The 23,555-nt window shown below is 42.1% G+C and overlaps 1 protein-coding gene across 4 annotated transcripts in view; it reads left to right on the top strand.

Annotated features, from left to right (window-relative positions):
* NLK (nemo like kinase) overlaps positions 1–23,555 on the top strand; it is a 642,623-nt gene that overhangs the window by 580,091 nt on the left and 38,977 nt on the right. For 2 of the 4 annotated variants that reach the window (XM_029612542.1, XM_029612541.1), the window contains 2 exons: positions 1,686–1,779; positions 13,148–16,112. In XM_029612542.1, coding sequence (XP_029468402.1) covers positions 1,686–1,779; positions 13,148–13,202 — 149 coding nt within the window. In that variant the 3' untranslated portion in view covers positions 13,203–16,112. Of the gene's footprint in view, positions 1–1,685; positions 1,780–13,147; positions 16,113–23,555 lie in introns of those variants that run through there. The other 2 variants (XR_003858198.1, XR_003858197.1) reach the window with 2 other exon arrangements.

The raw sequence follows: 23,555 nt of genomic DNA, 5'->3' as shown, positions 1-23,555 counted from the left end.
GTGGGCAAACTTAACTCTCTCCAGCTGGCTAGCAGACTGTATCAAGTTCTGCTATGAGAAAGCAGGCCTTCCCCTTCAGGGACGAGTGAAGGGAGAGCCATGGCAACCTCAGTAGCACACTATCGTTCAGTACCGATTGCTGACATCTGTAAAGCTACAATATGGAAGTCTCTCCACTCATTTGCAGCACATTACTGCCTGGACAAGGAAGGACGTCAAGACTCTGTCTTTGGCCAATCCGTCTTGAAAAACGTATTTCCAGTATAATCCCAACTCCTTCCACATCCATCTGCTGTGATTTTCAGGCTGCCTCATTTTTAGCAACAGTACACCAGTTGTTGTGCCTGTTGCACAAGTTGTATGCTGTTGGTCCAAATAAATATGAGTCAGCCTGTAGCTTGCTAATTCACCTCTTATGTGAGGACTACTATCCTGCTTGTCCGTAACAGATGTTCTCCCAGGACAGCAGGATGTAGCCTTCACGAAACCCATCCACCACCCCGCGGAGTTGGGTCCGAAACCGTTTTATTTTATTTTTTCGCTTGCACCTTTTGCTACAAACGAGACTGAAGGGAGACCCCTGTAGCCACAGGGTTTATGGCATGCTGGGCATGCTCAGTGTGCCAGTCAAAGTTCTAGAAACGTTGACAAAAGTATTCCGTGACAGGGCTCCGTCTGATGACATCACCAATATGTGAAGACTACATCCAGCTGTCCTGGGAGAACACAGGGGAAAGCAGAGTTGTTTACCTATCAGCCTGCTCTCTCTTCTAACCAGTTTTCATCCACTTTTGGACTGGGGCTTAGGGGAATATTTAGAGGAGGGGCTGTTTGAAGGGAAGGATCAGATGGAGGAGAGGTTTGAGGGTAGAATCAACTGAAAAGGGATTGGCTGTGGAAGGGGGATGAAAGAAGATTGATTGCAATGTCATAGAGGAGCTGGATGGAGGGCGAGAGGGGATCAAGAGGATGTTGAGAGAAGGGCTGGAGGGGAGGGAGGAGGCTGGGAGGTGAGAGAGAAGGAATAGAGTGAGAGGGAAGTGGCAACAGGATCAAGTTGGGGTTTATAAGAAAGACATGGGAGAGAGAGGATCAGCTGGGGATTCGAAAAGCACTGAAGGTAATGAGAGGGAATGGGCTGGAGTGGTGAGGATTTTTGGGGAATATAAGTGGGTATCAGCTGGAGGGGAGGAGGTTGATAAAGGAGGTATGCTGGAAGGGAGAGTGGTGATTGAAGGAGGTGTTGGAGGTTGAGAGAGAGAATTGATTAGAGAGGGTGGAGGTTAAGAGAGGAGATCAGCAGAAGTGAGGATGAGAATGGAGTGATTGTTGGCAGGGTTTCACACCCTGCTAATTTGAAAGGGGTCATGTGAATTTTCAATTGCTAAAATGGGGTCACATTTGCTAAAAGTTTGGGAAGTCCTGCTCTAAACTATCATAACAGATCCACTATGCAGCTTCTAATATAATGGGCATCCGCTTGATATTTTGTCCCACAGGACTTTAGTTAAAGTACAAATGGAAAAAGTGTAAATGATAGTTCACTTTAACTTAGAAAATTAATGTCAAGTGAGTTGGTATTCTTTTTAATAATCTTCAGGTTTCCTCTGAACTAATTCAGGTAGAAAACATTTTTTAGTGGTTTGTAGTGTGTAAATCTTATTGTGCCTGTTTATTCCCTGCAGAAATAATTCATCGGTTCATTTTGGAACAGCAAAAAGGAAACAGAGTTCCACTCTGCATTAACCCTCAGTCTGCTGCTTTTAAAAGCTTTATTAGGTATGTCATTCTATCCTATTCTATCTTACATTACACATTATCGTGTGTGGAAGTATTTCAGCCAACTTATGGTGAACAAGTTAAAATTCTCCTACGTGGTTGGTTTTTAGTTGGCTAGATTGAAATGCTTCCTAAATTTTTACAATGTAACTTTTAGTCCAGAGGTTTATACATGCTTTTGTCTGTATATTTCTTTATAAAGCATTGTTACATATGATACTTTTGTATAGCTAAACTTCTTTAGTAATGTAAAGTAGCAACTGAGGAGTCACAGAGAAACTGCATTTATCGAGTGTTGAAAGTCTTTGGTAAAACCATAATGATAGTGATAGACCAAGCCAGTTGAAGCATGTAATAAAGCATTTAGAGAGTTTTTTTTTTTAATTTCCATAGTGCCAAGACACAGACAGACTGATGGAATATAATGTACTTGGCTGAGCGCATAGCTTTATATATGCTTGGATGCATGTTTTGGACACATCCAAAACATGAGTCCAAACCAGCGCATACCTAATAGTGCTCATCACATGTATTTTCTTGTTGATGAGGCTATTAGCTATTAACCCCCAATGCAAAAAATTGCCGTGCAGCCACAGCACCCATTTTTTTTTTCAATTTAAAGTTTATTGGTTTTTCAAACAAAGAGAATACCCAATATGACAAACAATATGATCAACATCTGTATATACATGAAATACAGTTCGTAAACCTAACAAGTATACATTATGAACCAGTTGGGTATTACCCCCCAAATCCCCCCCCCCCCCCACCCTTCCATGAGTCCGGTCATAAATACAGTAACTAGAGCCAACTGGAGAAAGAAACCAATAGACAAGAAAAAAGAGAGAGATAATGACCTAGGCAAGTATAGTAGAGGACAAAAAAGGGGCATCAGGAGATTTTAGCCTAATATCCTCTATATCTGCAAAACATCTGACTGAGCCGGATGATGAAGTTACTGCTCTGCTTGTTTTGTTTCCTATTGCAAATAATAAGACCATGTGTCCCGGAATTTATGCGAGGAGTCATGTAATTCCGCTGTAATAGCTGCCATTTTACAGTAATAATGTATTTTGTGCTGTATTGTTGCTAAAGACGGAGTCAGATCCTGTTTCCAATAACTGGCTATGGTTAATCTTGTGGCAATAAAAACTTGATGACAAAAAGTGATGTGTGATTTTTTCATAGGGATGTGTGGATATAAAAGCAGCATAAATCCAGGATCAAAGAGACCTTGAATGTCCAAAATTTGCCCCAACCATTGTGCGACTAGTCGCCACATAGGGGAGATCTTATCGCAGGACCACCAAGTGTGGAAGAAGGTGCCTGTCTGCCCACAGCCTCTCCAACATTGATCACTTAATTGAGGGTATCGTTTATGTAAAGTACTTGGGGTGAGGTGCCATCTAGTGATAAGCTTATAACAATTTTCCTGTAATGTGGCGGATACTGAACACTTGCGAGCTGCGGTGAAGATTTGTGTCCAGGAGTCAGGACTAATAGTATAACCCAGGTCCGTTTCCCAGTGGGCCATGTAGTGGAAGGTTTGAGTTACAGGTCTCAATAATAAATTGTACAATTTAGATATCATCCCTCTTTTTTTGTCAACAGTCTCACAAAAATGTTCAAAAAGGGTTTTACCTTGCGCCAAATCCTTAGTGATAATAGGGGTCTTTAGAAAATGAAGTATCTGGCTACCCGCCAAGAAATTCTGCCTGGGTATATGGTATCTAGTTTGTATATCTGCCCATGACATAAGTGTACCTCCACTAAGGAGATCCTCCATCTTAATGATACCCTGACGGTGCCAATTTTGAAAGGAGCTATTGTCCTGTCCGGCAGGAAAGAGGGAATTATAATAAAGACGAGTAGAATAGAAATATGACCTGTGGCCTACAAAGTGGCTCTTCCATTTGTTCCAAAGTTTAAGGGTAGTACCTAAAGTGATAGGCATTGCCCGGATGGGAGGCCAGGTTTCGCGAGGTTGCCAAAAAAATATTTTAAGAGGGCATCCTCCTAATAGAAATTCTTTAAATTTAACCCATTGCTTAACATAGCTCCGTCTATGAGTATCAGGAACAGCAGTAAGCTGCGCAGCCACATAATAGTGCTCAATATTTGGAACCCCTAATCCTCCCCTTATCCATGCTTGTTGTAAGATCCGTCTGGCCACCCTAGGGGGCCGTCTCCGCCAAATGAAATCAAATAAGATCTTTTGCCAGGACCGTAGGATGGCACTACTGACGAATATAGGTAATGTGTTAAATAGGTACAGAAATTTAGGTAAGATATTCGTCTTAACTATTGCTACTCTTCCCACCCAGGAGAAAAAATCCCTATCCCATTTTTGAACGTCAGTTTTCACTCTGTCCACCAGTGGTTTATAGTTCAAATGAAATAATTGCTGAAGATCAGGTCCAATCTGGACTCCGAGATATTTAATTGATTTATGCACTACCTTAAACGGATATTTTTGTTTTATGGCCAGGATAATAGCTGGGTCTGCGGACACATTCAGCAGCTCAGTCTTGTCCAGGTTAATTTTAAACCCAGATACTGCGCTAAAGGAAGCTATCTTGTCTGTGACCCCCTTTAAGGAGTCTAGAGGATTTGTAAGTGTCAAGAGGATGTCGTCAGCAAATAATGACATTTTCAAGATACTGGGTCCAACAGCCTGGTTAGATGCTCGGATCCGGGCGGTAAAGGGTTCCAGAAAGAGAGCAAAGAGGAGAGGCGATAGGGGACATCCCTGCCTAGTACCTCTATTCACAGGGAAGAGATCACCATACCGACCATTCACCTTTATCCTGGCCCCTGGATTACAATACAAACATTGTATCCATCCCAAGAAGCACTCCCCAAAACACATTTTGTTTAAAGTAGCAAACAGGAAATCCCAATGGACGAGATCAAACGCCTTTTCGGCATCTACAGCTAGTAAAACTAGAGGCGTTTGCTCATGTTTAGCCCACCACAAAATATCAATCACTTTACGGACATTGTCTGCTGCCGTTCTTTGAGGTATAAACCCCACCTGATCTTTATGTACCAACTGCGCAAGAATAACATTTAAACGATTTGCCAAAACCTTAGCAAACAATTTAAGATCAATGTTCAGTAAAGATATAGGCCGGTAGGACCCACACTGAGTGGGGTCTCGGCCTGGTTTGGCGATAACTGTAATTCCGCAACGTTAGAATGAAGGGGGAGATGGACGTCATCTGATAGACTGTTATAAAATTCCACTAAGGGTTCCATGATCTGTGCTTGACATTGTTTATAAAATGTTCCCGTGAAACCATCAAGGCCCGGTGATTTCCCGCTTTTCAGATCCTTAAGAGCAGTCTGAATTTCAATCGTGGTGATTGGCGCGTCCAAGAAGGCCCGCTGGTCATCCGTCAGGGCTGGTAGCATGATAGGTAAAAGATAATTTATTTATTTATTTTATTTATTTATTTATTTATAGGTTTTTATATACCGATAGCCGTTTGCACATCGTATCGGTTTACAGATAACTAAAACTTTTTGACAGTGTCATTATACAGAACTTTTGGCACTGCCATTACATAGAACAGTAAACTTTGCATACAAGAAATAAACATCAACAAACAGTAACTGGGTAACTATTTACAGGGAACGAAGGTTCCTCAATTGGAAGCAGATGAGGGAAAATTAACAAGAGCACATAGTGACGGTAGTACGTGGAAAGCATTGTAATCAATTAAAAAATAATTAAAAATTAAAAATAATTAAAAAATAATTAAAAATAATCAATTAAAAATAATTGTGAATGTCCCCCTGCGTGATGTGACTCGCTTTACTGTATAGCGTGGAATAAATATCCGTAAAACACCGTCGGATGTCGTTGCTGGAAGTGTGAAGGTTACCTTGTCTGTCCTTGATTTTTGCGATATTATTGAGTAGTTGACGTTGCTTGAGTTTCCTCGCTAGTAGCCTTCCCGCTTTGTTGTTGCCCTCGAAGTGTCTCTGCTTAAGTCTATCCAGATCATGGGCTATCTGTGCAGAATCTATGATATGCAGTTCCGAACAAGCGACCTGGATTTGTTTAAGGAGTGCTGGAGTGAGAGAACTAGCGTGTTGGCGCGATAACGAGGAGATCACCTGGAGTAATTCAGAACGTCTCTGATCTCGCTTTTTCTTTAACGCCGCGGCAAGTGCAATAAGTCTGCCCCTGATAACCAGTTTGGAGCATTCCCAGACAGAGCCTGCATTGGATACCGAACCCCGGTTGATGTTAAAGTACTCTTGCAAGGCCGCCTGTATGGAAGGAAGGTGTTCCTTAGATTTTAGAAGATCATCTCTGAGACGCCAATAACGGATACTGGGATCGGAGTCAGTAAGGTCCAGTACAGTCCAGACCGGTGCGTGGTCAGAACACGTGAGCGGGCCTATGTCAGCTTCAACCACCAAATTTTGTAAATGTATGTCAATGAGGAAATAGTCCAGACGAGAGTACATATTATGGGGATTTGAGTAAAACGTGTACGTCCGTTCAGTAGGGTGGCGTTGTCTCCAGATGTCAACTAAACTCCAGGTGGGCATCAGTTGAGATAACTGAGAAGAAGCTTTCCAACCTCCTGCAATTTGCCTATTAGAAGTATCCAGTGTCGGGTTGCACACTAAATTATGGTCTCCTCCCCAAATGATCTGTCCCTCAGCAAAAGTCAGCAATTTCTCCTGGACATCCTTGAGGAAATGGTCTTGCCCCGAATTAGGCGCATAAATATTGACAATGGTTAGGGTTTTTTGATCACAGATCATTTTGAGAAACTGGAAACGGCCCAAGGGATCAGCCAGAGAATCCTTTATAGTAAAAGTCATCATGTTGGCTATCAGGATACCCACTCCAGCATACTTGGAATTCTTGGCACTAGCAGCCAGGAATACAGTCGAGTAATTATGCAGTTGCAAAAGATGTTCATGTCATTTTCGAAGATGAGTTTCTTGGATAAGGGCAATGTCAACATGATGGCGTAGTAAATCTTGAGCTAAAAGTTGACGTTTTGCGTGGGAATTAAGTCCCTTGACGTTTAGGGACCAGAGTTTTAAAGCCATGAGTCATCCGGTAGGTTCTCCTGAAAGTCCCCTAGGCATAATAATAAGAAAGAAAAAACAAGCGTTCCTAGAGAAAACATATCGCTGCTGAATCGTAATTCTTCCTGTAGTGGCTCATGTAGGAAAGGTAGCCCCTCCCAACCCAATCCCAAATCACTTGTATCCTCTGTCCGGATACTTCCCAACTCAGGGGTCTTAGCCACCTATGGTGAAGCCGCCCACCCTGCGGCTTATAGAAACAACTGAAAAAATAAAAGGTAAAGCCTCGCTTTATAACATGTGAGTCCAATGGGCACCCAGCTACCGATGATCAGGCGGTGCATTAAAAAGTAAACAAAGAGAAGTAGCACTGCCTCTGGTCAACGCACCGGCGGTGTTAGTGAAGAGCTAGTAGGACCTCTCTGACGTTCCAAGCGCTTAGAGTTGCCAGCCCGCTGCCACCGTCGGCTTCCCAGATCTGGAGTGTGTAGGAATGGCAGAGGGCGGCAACAAGAATTTAGTTTTGCTAAAGGCTTCAGCCGCCTCCGCCATGTCTCTAACCCAGTGAGTGACACCATCTACCGTAAACAGTAAACTGAAAGGAAAAGTCCAGCGGTAGCGAATGTTGTTTTCCTGTAGTACCAAAGTAGCAGGACGAAGGTCAAAGCGTTTGCGCATAGGTAGATGCTGCCAGATCATTGAAAATATTCAATTTATGAGTTTCCCAGAGCCACTCTTTTTGTTTCCTGGATGCATTATAAAGGAGAGTTTTTTCCTGGAAAGTCTGGAGGCACGTTAATATGTCTCTGGGTTTTTCAGTGTTGCGGGGTCCTTGTACTCGATGTGCCCGTTCGATATGAAAGGCCTCAGATCTCGCCACTAATTCTCCGTCCCCCCCCCCCCCGGCGTCTGTTTGCAGGATAGCATGAAAGATCCGAGTCACCACGTCTACGCAGTTCATATACTCAGGGAGTTCAGGTACGCCCCTGATACGGATATTATTACGGCAGGATCGGTTTTTAAGGTCCTCGACCTTTTCGTGCAAGATTTTAAGAGTGGCCTGGGTCTGCTTCGAATCATCCGCCATTTTATGCATATCCTTCTCGTGCTGCTCAAAACGAATATCTAAATCGTCCACTCGGTTCCCCACCGCTGCAAGCTCTTCTCTTACCTCGGAGATGGAGGTCAGCAAGTCTTGTTTATGCTGTTTGAGGTCGCGCCTGAGGTCTATAAACCACTCTCTAAGTTCCGTACGGGTGGTAAGCTCGGCTAGGGACGCAGGCGCGGTATGTTCACAATCGAGCTCCGAGGTCTCACTCGCGGCCTGCTCCGCCAGCATATCCGCGACATTGTCAGGCGATTTTGTGTAGGAAAATTGCATAAGATCCAGGTTTTTGCGTTTCGATGCCATCTCCTCCTTATCAGGCTGGGTGCCCAGATATTAATAACTCGTTAAACGAGAAATATCATGCGAAAAAAGGCTTTATACAAGAAACGCCGCAGGGAGCTCTCGCTTCAGGCGACCATTCCCGGCGATGATGTCAGCGCGCCCCCCACAGCACCCATTTTAATGCTGAAAATTTAACGTCTGCCCGGGAGCAGGCGTCAAAGCATGCATGCTTAAGGGCTGATTAAAAAAGATAAAATCCTGCTTTCCGTGATTCCTCCTATTAATATCCTAGCGATACTAAATAAGAGGAACCACAGAAAGCAGAATTATATCCCACTCAAGGGCTCAACAATAAAAAAAAAAAATCCTGCTTTCTGTGGTTCCTCATAGTGGGAACCACAGAAAGCAGCATCCCCAAGGTCTGGCCCAGTTGGAACTCCTGCTGGGTAGTGTGTGAAGGAGTGAATACATTAATATTAAGTGTTGGGCACTTGATATTAATTTATTCACTCCTTCACTTCCTGCCAATTGGTCCATTCACTGTCGCATGTCAGTGAAAATGACCAATCCATCAGGCACGCTCCCAAGGCGTCTCCTCTGACCACGGCATCCTCCGGGATCGGCAGCGGCCAGCAGGAAGTGCACGAAGCGGAAAAGAGGCAGTGAGAGCACCCCGAGGACCACCAGAGTGCCCCTGCCTCCCCGGTCGGGAAACCCGCCCCTCCTGGTGACATCATCCACCAGTACCGGACTGACCACAAGAGCAGGTGTGCTGCCCAGACGTCCCCTCGGACTGCGGCATCCTCCGGGGTCGGCAGCGGCTGGCAGGAAGTGGAGGAGAGGCAGAGAGAGCGCCCCGAGGACCACCAGAGCGCCCCTGACTCCCCGGACAGGAAACCTGCCCCTCCTGGTGACGACATCCACTAGCGCCGGACCGACCACAAGAGCAGGCGTGCTGCCCAGGTGTCCCCTCGGACTGCAGCATCCTCTGGGGCTGGCAGTGGCCGGCAGGAAGCGGAGGAGAGGCAGAGAGAGTGCCCTAAGGACCACCAGAGCGCCCCTGCCTCCCCGGACGGGAAACATGACCCTCCTGGTGACATTATCCACCAGCGCCGGACCAACTACAAGAGAAGGCGTGCCGCCCAGGCATCCTCTGGGGTCGGCAGCGGCCGGCAGGAAGCGGAGGAGAGGCAGAGAAAGCACTCCGAGGACCACCAGAGAGTGCCCCTGCCTCCCCGGACGGGAAACCTGCCCCTCCTGGTGACATCATCCACCAGCGCCAGACTGACCACAAGAGCAAGCACGCTCCCCAGGTGTCCCCTCGGACCGCGGCCAAACCCAGACTCCACAAGAAATAACAAACACTCAACCCCCTCACTACATCCACCTCAAACCCCACAGAAAAGATCAAAGCATGGATAACCCACAGGAAGAAACAAGAAAAAACCAAAGAAACACAGTAATCACCAACAATCAAACATCACTCATATCAACACAAAGATCTACAGCAGCTACATAGCACTATCATTCCTTCTAATCAATGCACAATCCATAGTAAAGAAAATATCCGTCATCTCTGATCTACTTGATGATCAGAAACCAGACTTCATAGCCATCACGGAAACATGGATAAGAAACAGTGACCCAGTCTTAATCAACCAAATCAATAACCCCACCCCATCTACAGAACGTTTTCAATCCCACAAACTAAAAAGAAAGGAGGAGGCCTAATGTTAATAGTAAAAAAAAAAACCTACAGATGAAACTACTCCCAACCAACACCCACCCACCACTAGAAATTGCTCTATTCGACTCACCTCTCCTACAGATCTGCCCCCCCAATTCACTGGATCGGAACTGCTCACCACTAATAGAATTCTTCTTGTCCAAACTATCCATCAACAAGCCCATCATCATCTTAGGAGACTTTAACATACACGTTGCACAATCCCCCACTCCCCCGCATGCAACATTTTATCAAAGTTTCCCTTTTGAAAGTTTAGCACGAGAGCTATGGATTTGCTTACTGTCCCCCTTCCAGTCATTAAATCAAATTTGATCATATTATGATCACTATTGCCAAGCGGCCCCACCACCGTTACCTCTCTCACCATATCCTGTTCTCCACTGAGAATTAGATCTAAAATTGATCCCTCTCTCGTCTGTTACTGAACCAATTGCTCCGTAAAAGCTATCATTTATTCCATCCAGGAACTTTATCTCTCTAGCGTGTCCCGATGATACATTTACCCAGTCAATATTGGGGTAATTGAAGTCTCGCAAAGTACAAATAATGCAGATGAATATTCGATCCTAACAAAATACTCCAAACAGCGTATTATGGTTAAGAAGTTTTTATATTTCAATAGGCAACTCCACAGTTTTAAACGAACACCAGCTTAATGGCGTCCCCCGACACGGTCCCGTGTTTCGCCGCGGGCTGCATCGGGGGGGACCGCCATACAGGAATTCACACAAAAACTGTAAAACAAACAAATTGACAAAAGTCAGGAAAATTGAGGGACTTACAGCCGACCTACATATAATACACAACTTATAAGATACAGAGAACAATAATGACACATACCTGGCAACAGCATTCAAATAGTGACAGGGAGCGCAATGCCCTTCATAGTTGACAGGTATTTAAAGAAGAGAATGGCTCTGTCTTTGCTTTAAGTACAAAATCTTTTTAACAGCTGGTATTTGTTCGTCCGGAATCTGCAGAATTTCTTTCAGGTATCTTTTAAACGTTAGTAGTGGTATCTCACCCACTACTTTGGGAAAATTCAAAACCCTAAGGTTAAGTTGTCTCAGGTAGTTCTCAACAGATTCCAGCCATCGCATCGAAATAGCCTGATGTCTCACAAAGGACCTCCCAGGTATCAATCAACGACATCCTCTCAAAGAAAATAAACCTTGAAACTGGAGTTCCCCAAGGTTCCGCACTATCGGCGACACTCTTCAACATTTATCTTCTCCCGATATGCCACTTCCTCTCAAACCTTAAATTGACTCACTTCATATATGCTGATGACATCCAAATACTCATCCCAATACACAAATCCCTAGTGGACACCTACAAAAAAACAGCCACTACCTCACCAAAATAAAACTACTACTAACCAACATGAGACTTATCCTAAACATCGATAAGACAGAAATTATCATGCTGGATAGGAAAAACAACCTCTCACACATACCACCACTCAACATAATGAATCAAAAGATGGCAATCTCCCCTGTCACCCATGCCCGCAACCTAGGAGTCATAATTGACAAGGAACTATCCTTCAAGAACCACATCTCAGCAAAAATCAAAGACAGATATCACAAACTCCTAACCCTACGACACCTAAAACCTTTCCTTTCCCCCAACAATTTCAGAACAGTCCTCCAACTACTCATTTTCTCCAACCTGGATTATTGCAACTCCCTACTATTCAACTTACCTCTCACCACCATCCGACCTCTCCAAATCCTTCAAAACACAGCCACCAGAATATTCACATGAATAAAAAAATACGATTACATTACCCCAACTCTCATCTCTCTACACTGGCAGCCAATAAAACACAGGATAGACTACAAAATGCTATCCATAATACACAAAATAATATATGAAAAACAAACAAATTGGCTAAGTGCTTCCATAGAACTCCACTCACCAAAAAGAAATCTCTGATCAGCTAACAAAGGACTTTTAAAAATTCCACCTGCGCATCACAAACTCACCTCAACTCGGAAAAGAGCTATTACCCTTGGAAGCCCTGAACTATGGAACTCCCTCCCAACCAAACTGAGAACACAACAAAATTTTAAAACCTTCAAAAAAGATCTAAAAACTTGGATGTCCACCAAAGCCTTCCAAAACACCCTATGACTCTACGCCACATTTTCCCTCCCCACCGACCCAAATAAACATACAGAACCAATCCAAAACACACAAGTTAACCCGTACAATTTAAAATCCAAATGATGTTTAGATAACTTTAACAAGCATATGAATTTTTTGGACACTCTGTTAAACATTGAAACTTTGTAAACCGTTGTGATGGAGAAACCGAACGACTGTATATAAAACTCGATAGATAAATAAATAAATAAACAGCCCTGCAAGTGGTGGGAAGGGAGCTCTGGCCAACCTGTTCTAGATGCATAGCCACTTCTCCAGAGCGCTAGAGACCCACAATTTCCTATTTGCGACCTTTTAAGCATGGCAGCTGATTTACTTATTGCATCGAGCGCCCAGGACAGGTGGATGTGAGTGCGTTCAAAAAATATGTGCCCAGTTTGGGCGCACGTTTTTTATGCGCTCATATTGCATCGGCCTGAAAGAGATGTACACAAGTCAGATATACAAAACCGCTGCTGTGAATGCTGTTCATGATACGTGATTGATCATCCCCTCATTGGAGCCAAAATGTCTTTGCAGTAATGGTGTATTATTGGCCTGAGTTTATCTTTGGGTGACTTGGCCCTTCTGCACTGTAAATTATGAGAATTCTGTTTATTGAATATTTTAAATGACCTTTTTTTCAGAAAGTACTATAGTGTCATGTTTTCTTAGATTTTCTTTGAATTAATCTTTATTTTTAAATATTTATAGGCATTTACAATATAATATCAAACACATTTTGATAAAAAATAAAGCAAGAAGGAAAGAAGTAGAAGGAAAAACAAAGCATATCTGTTTATGCTAGCACACTATGCACAGAGAAGCCAATGCAGCAATAAGGAGATTTGATGGCACAATTAACAAAAAGATAAAAAGCAAAAAAGCAAAATATAAAAAAAAGATACAAAACACTAACATGCTAATCTTTACTAAGTGGAAGATTTTGTTTGACAGAATGTGCATTTTATGTTCATTGTTGTCATCCTAATGAAGGTTTAGTTTTGTTTGTTTTTGTGTTCTTGCAGTTCCACTGTTGCTCAGCCATCTGAGATGCCACCATCTCCCCTGGTCTGGGAGTGAGAATGGAAGGTTAATACTACTGAAGATAAAAATGTAGCGCTTCACTGGAGTCTGGGATTTGCAATTCTGGAGGTTAATCATGCTTGTACTGTAATTTTACTAATGAAGTTTTAAATTAACAACCACAACTTGTATAATATGAATAATATTTAGGAAAAGAGATGTACTAGAGGTCTAATCTTATAGAGTGGTTGTGCTTTTAGAAAAAGAATATTTTACCCAGAGTTGCACACGTTTTATGAATTCTAGTGCAGTTTTATGGCTCAGCTCGGAAGAAATAGCAAACTGAACCAAATTTCTGAGGATGTAGGGAGGAGCTGGGCTATTTTGTGTTTTTTTATTTTTTTTATTTAAAAATGAGATTGTACAAAAGAAAAAACAGAATATTTGATACTGAGCCATTCCTGAATAATTTTTATTGTATTAAAAAAAAAAATTCCTAAGGAATATAGAGAGTCTGATAGCGGCCAATCATGAAGTCATGTTAACAGGCATCAAGCAGTCTATGAAATGTCCCTTTAAAGCAACAGTACTAGCAAGATATAATTTAGCTCATTTAGCACTGACCTGATGAAGGGAGCATAATTCTCAAAAGCTAATCAGAAATGTATTAAGTTAGTTCAATGAAAAGGTATTGCTTTGGTAATTCAGTTGGCAATTAAAACAAAATCATTCATGTCTATTTAATTTCTAAGTTTGCAATTTGGTAAAGTTCCTCCTCTATAACTACATCAGCCATAGAAATGATAATTTTCAAAGGCATTTATTTCCATGGTTAAAAGAGTATTTTACATGCAGAAATGGCCTTTTGAAAAATTGCCTATCCCATATGCAGGTAAATTTACATATACCTGTCCTGTTCATACGTAAGTTTAGTCAGACTGAGCAGAGGCATTCCCAGGATGAAACTGGGGAGGCTTGCACTTATACGCACACTCTTGGATTTTAACTGTATGCATGCAAATTTTCATGGGAAATTTGTATGAATGTTTTAACAGGTGTAATTTAAGTGGGAAGATTTGGTGAAATAATTCTTTAAGTGGACTTATGCACTAAGCCCGCTTTGAAAATTGGTGTAATTTATGCACATATTTTCCGGCTAACTTAAGTGCAAGGTTACAAAATTAGCCCCAGAAAGTCTGCAGAAATTGGGATTTTGCTTCTTTTCAGAATCCCATGTAGACTTTACACTATGTATTAAAAGCATGAATATAGCACCAACTGAAGAACTGATTGAAGAAAGGAGAATTTTAAAAAGGGGTGTGTGGCCAAAAATGTGTACAATTTGTAAATAGAAAGGCAACTTGGGATAAGACCAAAAGAAAATGCATTAAAACCAAGAAACAGGATTCTAATAGCTATATTGGTACTAGAGAAAACGGAAGTATTTATAGACTGTAATTCCTTTTAATGAAGCAACCAAAAAGATATTTGCATACATGAGTTTTTGAGAATACATAGGTTGCTTCTTCAATTGGTCACCAAAGCTCAGATATGACAATATCTTTATGGTTGATCCTATAAGATATTACAGCCTACACAGATTCTAAACAGGAAGCAAACAGATTGATATCATGAGCAATCTAGGTAGTACTGTTGCTTTAAATTTAATTTTTCACAAGAGCCATGCTGATGATGTGTGCTGTTAAAAATAAATGAATAAAAAATAATTTTAAAGAAACACAAAAAAATAATAGAAAAAAAGATTGAGAGTTTGTGAGTAGAAGAGACAAAACATCTGTTCCCTTGCCTAGTATAAATATATACATATATATACATATATATAATCTATTTTTATTAGAGGGTTTTTTCAGCTTTCATGCATTGATTCCCAGAGCATGCATTTTCCATTTGTGTGAATAATTCTGTTGCTGGACAAATTTCAAAAGGCATCGTCCCATTTTTCACCTGCCATGATTGCTATATAGAGATCACTTAGCTTGCACATATTAGGCCTGTGACAATTTTATGAGAATTCTTTTTCCTGCAATGGACAATTTAAAACAAACAAGCAAAAGAAAAAGAAACCCACTTGCAACAATGAATAAAACAGCACATAGGTTATGTCAATTGTGTTTGTCTCTAGGCAAAGCTGTGGAAGTCTTGAAAATGTCACAGTAGTACATTATTTTTGTTTGGGCTATTTTATTTTCCTTTTCTGTTGGAACACTGAGTTTTTCTGTGCATATGTATATATGAACACAAACTGAAGTCCTCTACCTCCTGGAGTATACAACTTGGTTTGTTTACCTCCACATGACTTTTTTGTTTTTTTAAGTTCAGTGTGGAGACTTGAAACTTGAATGTCCCTTCCAACTTTTATATTAAAACAAAAAAGAAAGAAAAAAAGAAGATCTTATAAAATTGAAGATTGTTTTTCACCTGTACAAAGAAATCCTAATGGATCATCTTAAAAAAAAAATTTAAGCATTGTTCTGGGGGAATAAAGCTTTGGTGTTTGTAATGGACAATTAACTGTTGAAGTTACTGTAACTTATCTGTGTTTAGCAGAATATTTTCATCCCAAGGACGCTGAGTTCAAAGTGGAAATGAATAGATAATAAGTTGCGTTTTGGAAGTTTTAACTTCAATGAAGTAATTATTTGCTGTGAATGAGATGGATGTTTGAATCGCCAAAACAAAGATGGTTTAGTGTCTTTGTTTTTTGGGGGGTTTTTTAATTGTTGTTTATGTGGCTACTGAGAATAAAACCAACTGAAGCATTTCAAGTCTTCTGAATGAGAAAAAAGTGTTCTGTTTTGTTCAGGGAGAAAGCACCTAAGAGAGAGAGTTGGTGTGAAAAGGTAGTCTCAGAAGCTGGAAGATTCAATCGGCACACTGGCTGGTCACTTTTGTAAAATGTAGATTTGAAGTACAATGGTGAAAACATTAAATGTGACATTTAAGAAATGTGGCATACTTTTTCTCATCTTTTCATTTCTCAAATCCCCCCAAATAATGTACTGTAATATACTTGTTTTTTAATGATGTTTATGATGAATCACAAGTTAGTTGCGTAGATGAGTTTTGACCTTACACATCACCACCTTACATCAAAAGTGGATACTAAAGTTGTTTTGTTTTGTTTTTTTTAAGTCAAAGCACTTGATAAACATAAATTGGCTATGAAGTACTTCACCCTGTACGACAGCCTCTATTAATCAGGATCATCTGTACTATAAAGAATTCTATAAATGAAGTTAATTGGGCATGGTTTACAAAAGTGAAATAGTATATCTGTATTAAATTATACAGAGGATGTCAAACAAAACTGTAAAACCTGAGGCACGTTTATTCCCTCAACTAAGAAATTCTTTCTTGAGGATAATCAGAGCAAATCCCTGAATTGGCATTTCTGATACCAGCTCACTGAACCTGAACACTCATAAATAACACTACTCTCAAAGAATTCGTCCAAGTTTATAAATGTTTACTGAAGTGGCTAAACTATCTTGGTTGAGAGAATATGCTATTTGACTACAATAAGCAAAAATGTGAGACTTGAACATTTTTTTTACCTGGAAGGGAGAGAAACTGAGAAAATGGAGCTAGAGAAATCAGCAAGGTAGGAGAAACTGTTTTATCCCTATTGAACTTTACACAATTGCTGGCCATCCAGCTGGAAACGATAGGCAGGCAGCAAAGAGATTTGCTGGACAGCATATTGGTAAGGGAGAGAAGAAAAGAAATGTTTGTATCTGATTAAAGAGGTGAAGTGCTGACTTTCTAGAGATAGAAGATGTCACATGTTAAAAAGATCAGGACAGAAGTATTAGAATATTACAGGCAGGTATACAGAGCTCCAGAAAAAGAGGAGATTTGGGGAGATAGAGCTAGTTAACTCAGATTGATGAGACTGTTGGGTTTTCGGCATGCCTCTAATGAATATGCTGGGGGACCAGCTGGGTCTGGGAATTCCCCCTGCAGGAGCCGGTACATGGCTTCAAGGCTGGACAGGACAAGGTATTCTGCTTGGCCAGCCCCCTGTCCCTTGGATTGAGCATGCAGGTACTGTAGGCCGGCAGGACTTATTGAAGTGGTGGCGGTTGGACTGGGTGGGGGCTGGAGGCAAGGCAAGAACTGAAGATAGAGCTGGAACTGGAGACCAGGACTGGAGCTGGAGACATCCAGGAGCTGGGTACAATGCAGGGACTGGAGGCAAGGGCCTGAAGAGAGCAACACAGTTTGTAACAAAAGGCCTACTGGGAACAGGGGCCACAAAGAGTACTGGACAGGACTAGATAGGCACGTGACAGACTGAAAGGCCTGAAGGCCACAAGGCAAGGCAGAGCAAGAAGGCCACAGTGGACCAAAGCAAAGAGCCAAGGTGACTCAATGATGAGGCACTGAATTGTGGGAGAGGCAGGGTTAAATAGGGCTGGGCTTGCTGAGTCATATAGGCATCAAGGCAGGAACTGCTCTAGTTCCTGCCTTGATGCCTATATGAGCATGGCTCAGCCTGGCTCAGTAAGGGCCTCTGCTAGTGAGTTGGCTGGCAATCTGCCAGAATTGTTACAGTAGGAGATAACTTGTAAGCACTGCCTCCAATGTATGCAGATATCCCATGTATATTTATTAGGGATGTCCTGAAAATCAGACTATTTCAGGGACAGTAGAAGGCCTGAAGACTGGTTTAAGCATTACTGCACGGACTGAACTTGCATTGAAATAAAGATTAAGAAAATACAAAAATGGAAGATGAGGTTTTAAGAAGAAAGAGTAAGGCCAGGAAGACAATAGTAGTGCCAAGGAGTGCAGAAACAAGTTTAGTACTAACTCTTAGTTTTCTATATATTAAAAACAAGCTTCCTATTTTAGATACATGGTTGAGGTATCTCTTTTAAGAAAACATGCAGTAAAAAGCACTTCCTTATTGTCCATCCAGACCAGTCCAGGCCATATGGGATTATCATCCCTGCCAGCAGATGGAGACAGAGAAGAATCTGATTCACTGACACCACCCCTTATAGGGTATTGTGAAGCCTGCAGCACCTCAGTATTTCTCTGTCTCCAGTAGATGGCAGAGTTGCTGAATCCTGCAGCTTAGAAATTGAGGCAAATTGCTCCTAGGATGTTTTGTCCTGGGGACATTCTTCCTAGTGAAGTAGGAATGAGCAGAGGGGATTGGTGACTTTGTCCATGAGATTAAGAAGGATTTGAAAGTCAGTGGAGTTGGCACCCTCTTTCCTTCCCTACTGGTTGAGTCTGTTTTCTCCCTCCCTTCACCAGGTGGGTTGTCTATCCCTGACAGATATGAAGAATTCTTCAGTCCAGTTTGTTGCTTCAGACTTTTCTTCTTCAGGGAAGCATTTTTTTTTCTATAAAGTTGTTAAAAAATAAAAATGAGAGGTTTGTCGGCTCAGAGAAGGGAAATCCTCTAGTTGCATGTTACACCCTTCTCCCCAGCAGGAAGAACAGCTGTGCCATGGTAATTTACTTTTAATTGATTTTAAATTTTAAGCTGCCTTCTCTTCATGTCAGTTTCTGTGGAGTGCGGAAGGCACTACTTGTTTGTAGGCTGCTGTGGGAGCTCTTCCATGGCTGCAGTTTACCACAGCTGTGTGCATGGAGATTGTCTGAAGAGGCCATAGGGAAGTCATTTTCTGTATTTATGTCGATGCAGATCACTCGGGAGTACAGGGTTCTGCCAAAATGGTGGCAGCAACCATTTTGTCTGCCCCAGGAGGCAGCGGCTCTTTAAAGGAATCCTTTGAAGAACCTTCAAGCCTTTTCCATGTGGAGGGGAATGTTAATAAGCCTCAGGGGGAGAAAAGTTTATGAAAAAAGGGAATACACTGTGTGCCTCTGGACTCTCCTCCTTCTTTTTGCCATAGTTTATTCTTTTGATGCATAATGCCTTTTGTCTAAGGGATGGGATATCAGGGGGTAGGTCCATTTCACTAGACTTAGGAGAAAAGGACCTTTAGGCCATGATTTATCAGAGATGCATATTGGATCCAGAAGGAGAACTGGGCTTGGTTTTGTTGGATTCAGGAGCAGGTTCAGTTGAGGAACGTCTGAAAAGCACAGTAATTTAGAAGGTGAACCGCTAGAGCAGGAGTGGCCAACTCTAGTCCTCAAGAGCCACAGGCAGGCCTGGTTGTTAATATATATATAATGAATATGCATGAGAGAGATTTTTATACAACGGAGGTGGTGCATGCAAATCTATCTCATTCATATTTATTGTGGATATCCTGAAAACCAGACCTATTTGTGGCTCTTAAGGATCGGATTTGGCCATCCCTGCCCTAGAAGAAGGTGAAATTCCCCTGGCAGAGGAGGCTGATCCACAAATTGTCATTGTTTAGGAGAGAAGAACTTCCCTCCATTCTGTCTCAGGCCATGTCACAATTGAATATTAAATAAAAACAAGTGGAGCCAGCTGTGTAAGGAAAAGACCCAAGAGAATAGTGGTTCACAACTTGTAGTCCACAAACAGCTAGGGGATCGCCAGGCCATAAAAGGGGGTCCGTGGGAAGTGAGATGTGCGAGGAGCCTACACCATGACAGGCCATCGTGGACCTCATCCCACAGTGGCCACAAAAGAGGAGCCCCGACAGGCTGCCAGCGCATCCTATCCCACAACATCTGAAAACTAAAGGAGGCTGTGGGGCTGCCAGTGTATCCAAACCCACTAACATCCTGAGTGAGGAGAATGCCCTGGGAGCCCCCTTCTCCTGCAGACTCCAGGAAGGAGACAGGGAGAGGCCCAGGTGAGAGAGTGGGAACTTAGTGTGTGAGAGAGAGCCTGTGTGTATATGAGAGACAGAGCTTGTGTGTTTGTGTGAGAGCCCTTATGAATGAGAAAGAGGGAGCTTGCGTGTGTGAATAAGAGAGAGGAAGCGAGTGTATGTGCATTAGAGAGAGTGTGTGTGTGAGCATCTGCGTATATGAAAGAGGGACTATGTGAATGAGAGAGAGGGGAAAGTTTGTGCACCTCTTGCCCCCACTAATCCATGGAAATCTCAGGGTGACTAGATTTTAGATTTAGATTTATTTTTTTTTATATACCGCTGTCCGGCACTTCAAAGTGTACATCAAAGCTTATTACATTCAAGTACTATAGGTATTTCCCTAGCCCCACAGGGCTTACATTCTAATTTTGTACCTGAGGCAACAGAGGGTAAAGTGGCTTGCCCAAGGTCACAAGGAGCGACAGTGGGATTTGAACCCTGGTTTCCCTGGGTCGTAGTCCAATGCTCTAACTAGAAATCAAGAGCTCCCAGTTATGGAGAGTGAGTAATTTTTTAATCCTTATTAATTATAATTGTTGGCTGTTTGTTGTCTCTGGTGTTTTGAAATATTTTATTGGTGTTTGGGGAAATTTAAAAATAATTTGACTTGTTAATTATTGGATGTTCTATGTCAGTTGTTTTGAAATATTTTTTTATTAGTATGGTTTTATTGTTGATAGTTTATAATTCTTGATTGTATTGTTTGTTTTATGAGGAATGGTGAGGTTTCTGGTTTTTTGTGTTGCACTACGTACAGAGTTTGGCTTCTTGTGGTTTCCAGTTCAGTTTTTGTCTGCACATTTGCATTTATACTTGATGGTCTCCTTATTCTGTATTTGGCAAGGGTCTGTCTTTGTTCTGCATGTGTGACTTTATTTTGAGGTATTCTGCTAGCATATAGTTTCTGTATAGGGATCTATAGCAGCCTTCTTTGTTCTGTTACCTTAATAGGAATCATATTGGTGTTTTAGGGGCTGATATAATATTTGTAGTGTTGCCTTTTCATAGGTAGAGTTGTTATTGCTTGAGTCTGGCAATTAGGTATGGCAGTTTCCTATAGGTGCTGAGTACATTTTTTGCAGGATTTTATATTATATAATGTTCCTGGTAGTGGAGGGAGCTGTGTTGCTGTTACTGAGGTGACACCAGAATTTGAATATTTTTTATAGTAAGTGGTAAGGGGAAATATTCTTGTTCTGCAAGTTTCTGTAAAGGCCATATGACCCAGATTAATTGGAAAGATGGCCAGACCCAGTCTGGCCATCTTTCCAATTAATTTAGATCTTTCCAATTAATTTAGATCTTCCTTAGAGATCCCTTGTATTTATCCCATGTTTTTTTTTAATTCACATATTATTTTAGTCTCCACCACCTCCACTGGGAGGCTGTTCCATGCTTCCACCACCCTCTCTGTAAAGAAATATTTCCTAAGATTACTCCTGAATTCTGTCCCATTCCAATACAGAATTGTTTCTGATTGATGATCTTGATGCTTTGGTAGTTTTACTAGATGGTTGAAACGGGCCAGAGCTTTCTTTGTTATTTAGAAGGTTATTCTGTTTAGAACTACCACTGATATGCCTAGCATCTTGCGCTAATTGTGCAAACTGTTTTAGCAGTGTCTCTCTTGCTTTATGAGCGGTGTTGTCCCGTCTCTGCCTGTATGAAATTTGGTAACAGGCAGGTGTGGAATGGAACAGCTCCCCTATGAGGAAAGACTAAAGAAGTTAGGACTTTCAGTTTGGAGAAGAGACGGCTGAGGAGGGATATGATAGAGGTGTTTAAAATCATGAGATGTCTAGAACAGGAGATGTGAATAGGTTATTTACTCTTTCAGATAATAGAAAGACTAGGGAGCACTCCATGAAGTTGGCATGTGGCACATTTAAAACTAATCTGAGAGAGTTTTTTCACTCAACGCACAATTAAACTCTGGAATTTGTTGCCAGAGGATGTGGTTAGTGCAGTTAGTGTAGCTGTGTTTAAAAAAGGATTGGATAAGTTCTTGGAGGAGAAGTCCATTACCTGCTATTAATTAAGTTGACTTAGAAAATAGCCACTGCTATTACTAGCAGCAGTAGCATGGAATAGACTTGGTTTTTGGGTACTTGCCAGGTTCTTGTGGCCTGGATTGGCCCCTGTCGGAAACAGGATGCTGGGCTTGATGGACCCTTGGTCTGACCCAGTATGGCATGTTCTTATGTTCATTAGACCCCCACAAAGATCGAACTAACAGGGTGGTTTCCCTGTCACAAGTGATTTTCTTAAAAAAAAAAACAAAAACATCATCATCATATTTAAAAACTACCATGTGGGCAAGAGGAGAGAAATATGTGCACCAAATCTCTCTTCAGCTCTCGCTTTTAGTGCTGTGTACCTGTCGCAAACATCCCTCTTTCACCCTTCCCCACCAGTCTCTCACGCTCTGTCTCTGCTTCACAGTCTATCCCATCTAGTTCCCATCTCTCCCTCCACCAATCTAGCCCCATCTCTTTCTCTTCCTTCACCAGTAAATCTCTGCCAATCGCTTTCTATCCACGTCCATCCCAGCCAGTCACTCTTCACCTTTTCATCTCTGCCAGTTTCCCTCTCTCTCTCCATCAGTTCATCTCTGCCAGTTGCTCTCTCTTTCTACCAATCCAACCCTGTCATTGCTCTCTCCTCCAATCCATCTCCGCCATGCCCATCCCTCCAGTTGCTCGCCCTACAGTTCATCCCTGCCAGTCACTTTCTTCACCAGTCCATCCCCTGCTAGTTCTCTCTCCACCAGTCCATCCTTGTCAGTTGCTCTCTTTCCCCACCAGTTCATCTCTGCCAGTCACTCTGTCTCCACCATTCCCACTGCGAGGGAACTTTCCTATTCTCCTACCTACCCTCCCTCCCTCTTCCCCTAGTCTCCCTGACCTCTTAAGAGTTCCTACCTTTTTGTTTTTGGTTTGTTTGTTTCAGAACTTACGCCAGCTCCTGAGGCCCGGCTCTTGTGCGTGTAACAGGGGTTATGTGGGCGCTTGGGCCCCTTCTAAAATGCGCGCGGCACACGCAAGGCCCGGCCACGTGCACAACCCCTGGATTTTACGCGTGCAGGCGAATTAAAATTTGCCCGTTAATGCATAATACAGTTTTTCTGATAGCTGTTTGTTCGGTAAGATATATTTCTGAATTGCAAGCTTTATTTTGCAGAGTCCCATTTCTAACATTTTCGGAAACAGGAGTATCCATTCAAACTGTCACTTCTTTTCTACTGAAGGTTGTCTCTCCATTCCTTTCAAGAAGAGGGAATCAACAGGAGAGTTTAAAGATTTGCATGCATTTAATATTAAAAGGTCTTTGCTCAGATACCTGAAGGTGACCAACTCTTTTAGGAGATTGTATCATTGATTTGTCCTTTTTGGTGGTTGAAAGAAGGGTGAAGCTTCCTCTAAAGTGACTATGGATTAAATGAGCTATTGGTTCAGCTTATATATCTAAGGGATTGTTAGTCCCCGAGGGCCTCAGAGCTCACACCACATAAAGTCAAGCAACTTCATGCACGGAGTAACAGTCAGTGTCACCAGAGGAAGTTTGTAGGGCAGCCACTTGGTCTTCCTTGCTTACTTTCTCAAAGTATTACGGGTTG

The sequence above is a fragment of the Rhinatrema bivittatum genome, chromosome 8 (genome assembly GCF_901001135.1).
Source record: "Rhinatrema bivittatum chromosome 8, aRhiBiv1.1, whole genome shotgun sequence".
In the NCBI taxonomy this organism is placed as follows: Eukaryota; Metazoa; Chordata; class Amphibia; order Gymnophiona; family Rhinatrematidae; genus Rhinatrema; species Rhinatrema bivittatum.
The sequence above is the reverse complement of the archived record's forward strand: the minus strand, read 5'-3'. Positions and strand labels throughout refer to the sequence as shown.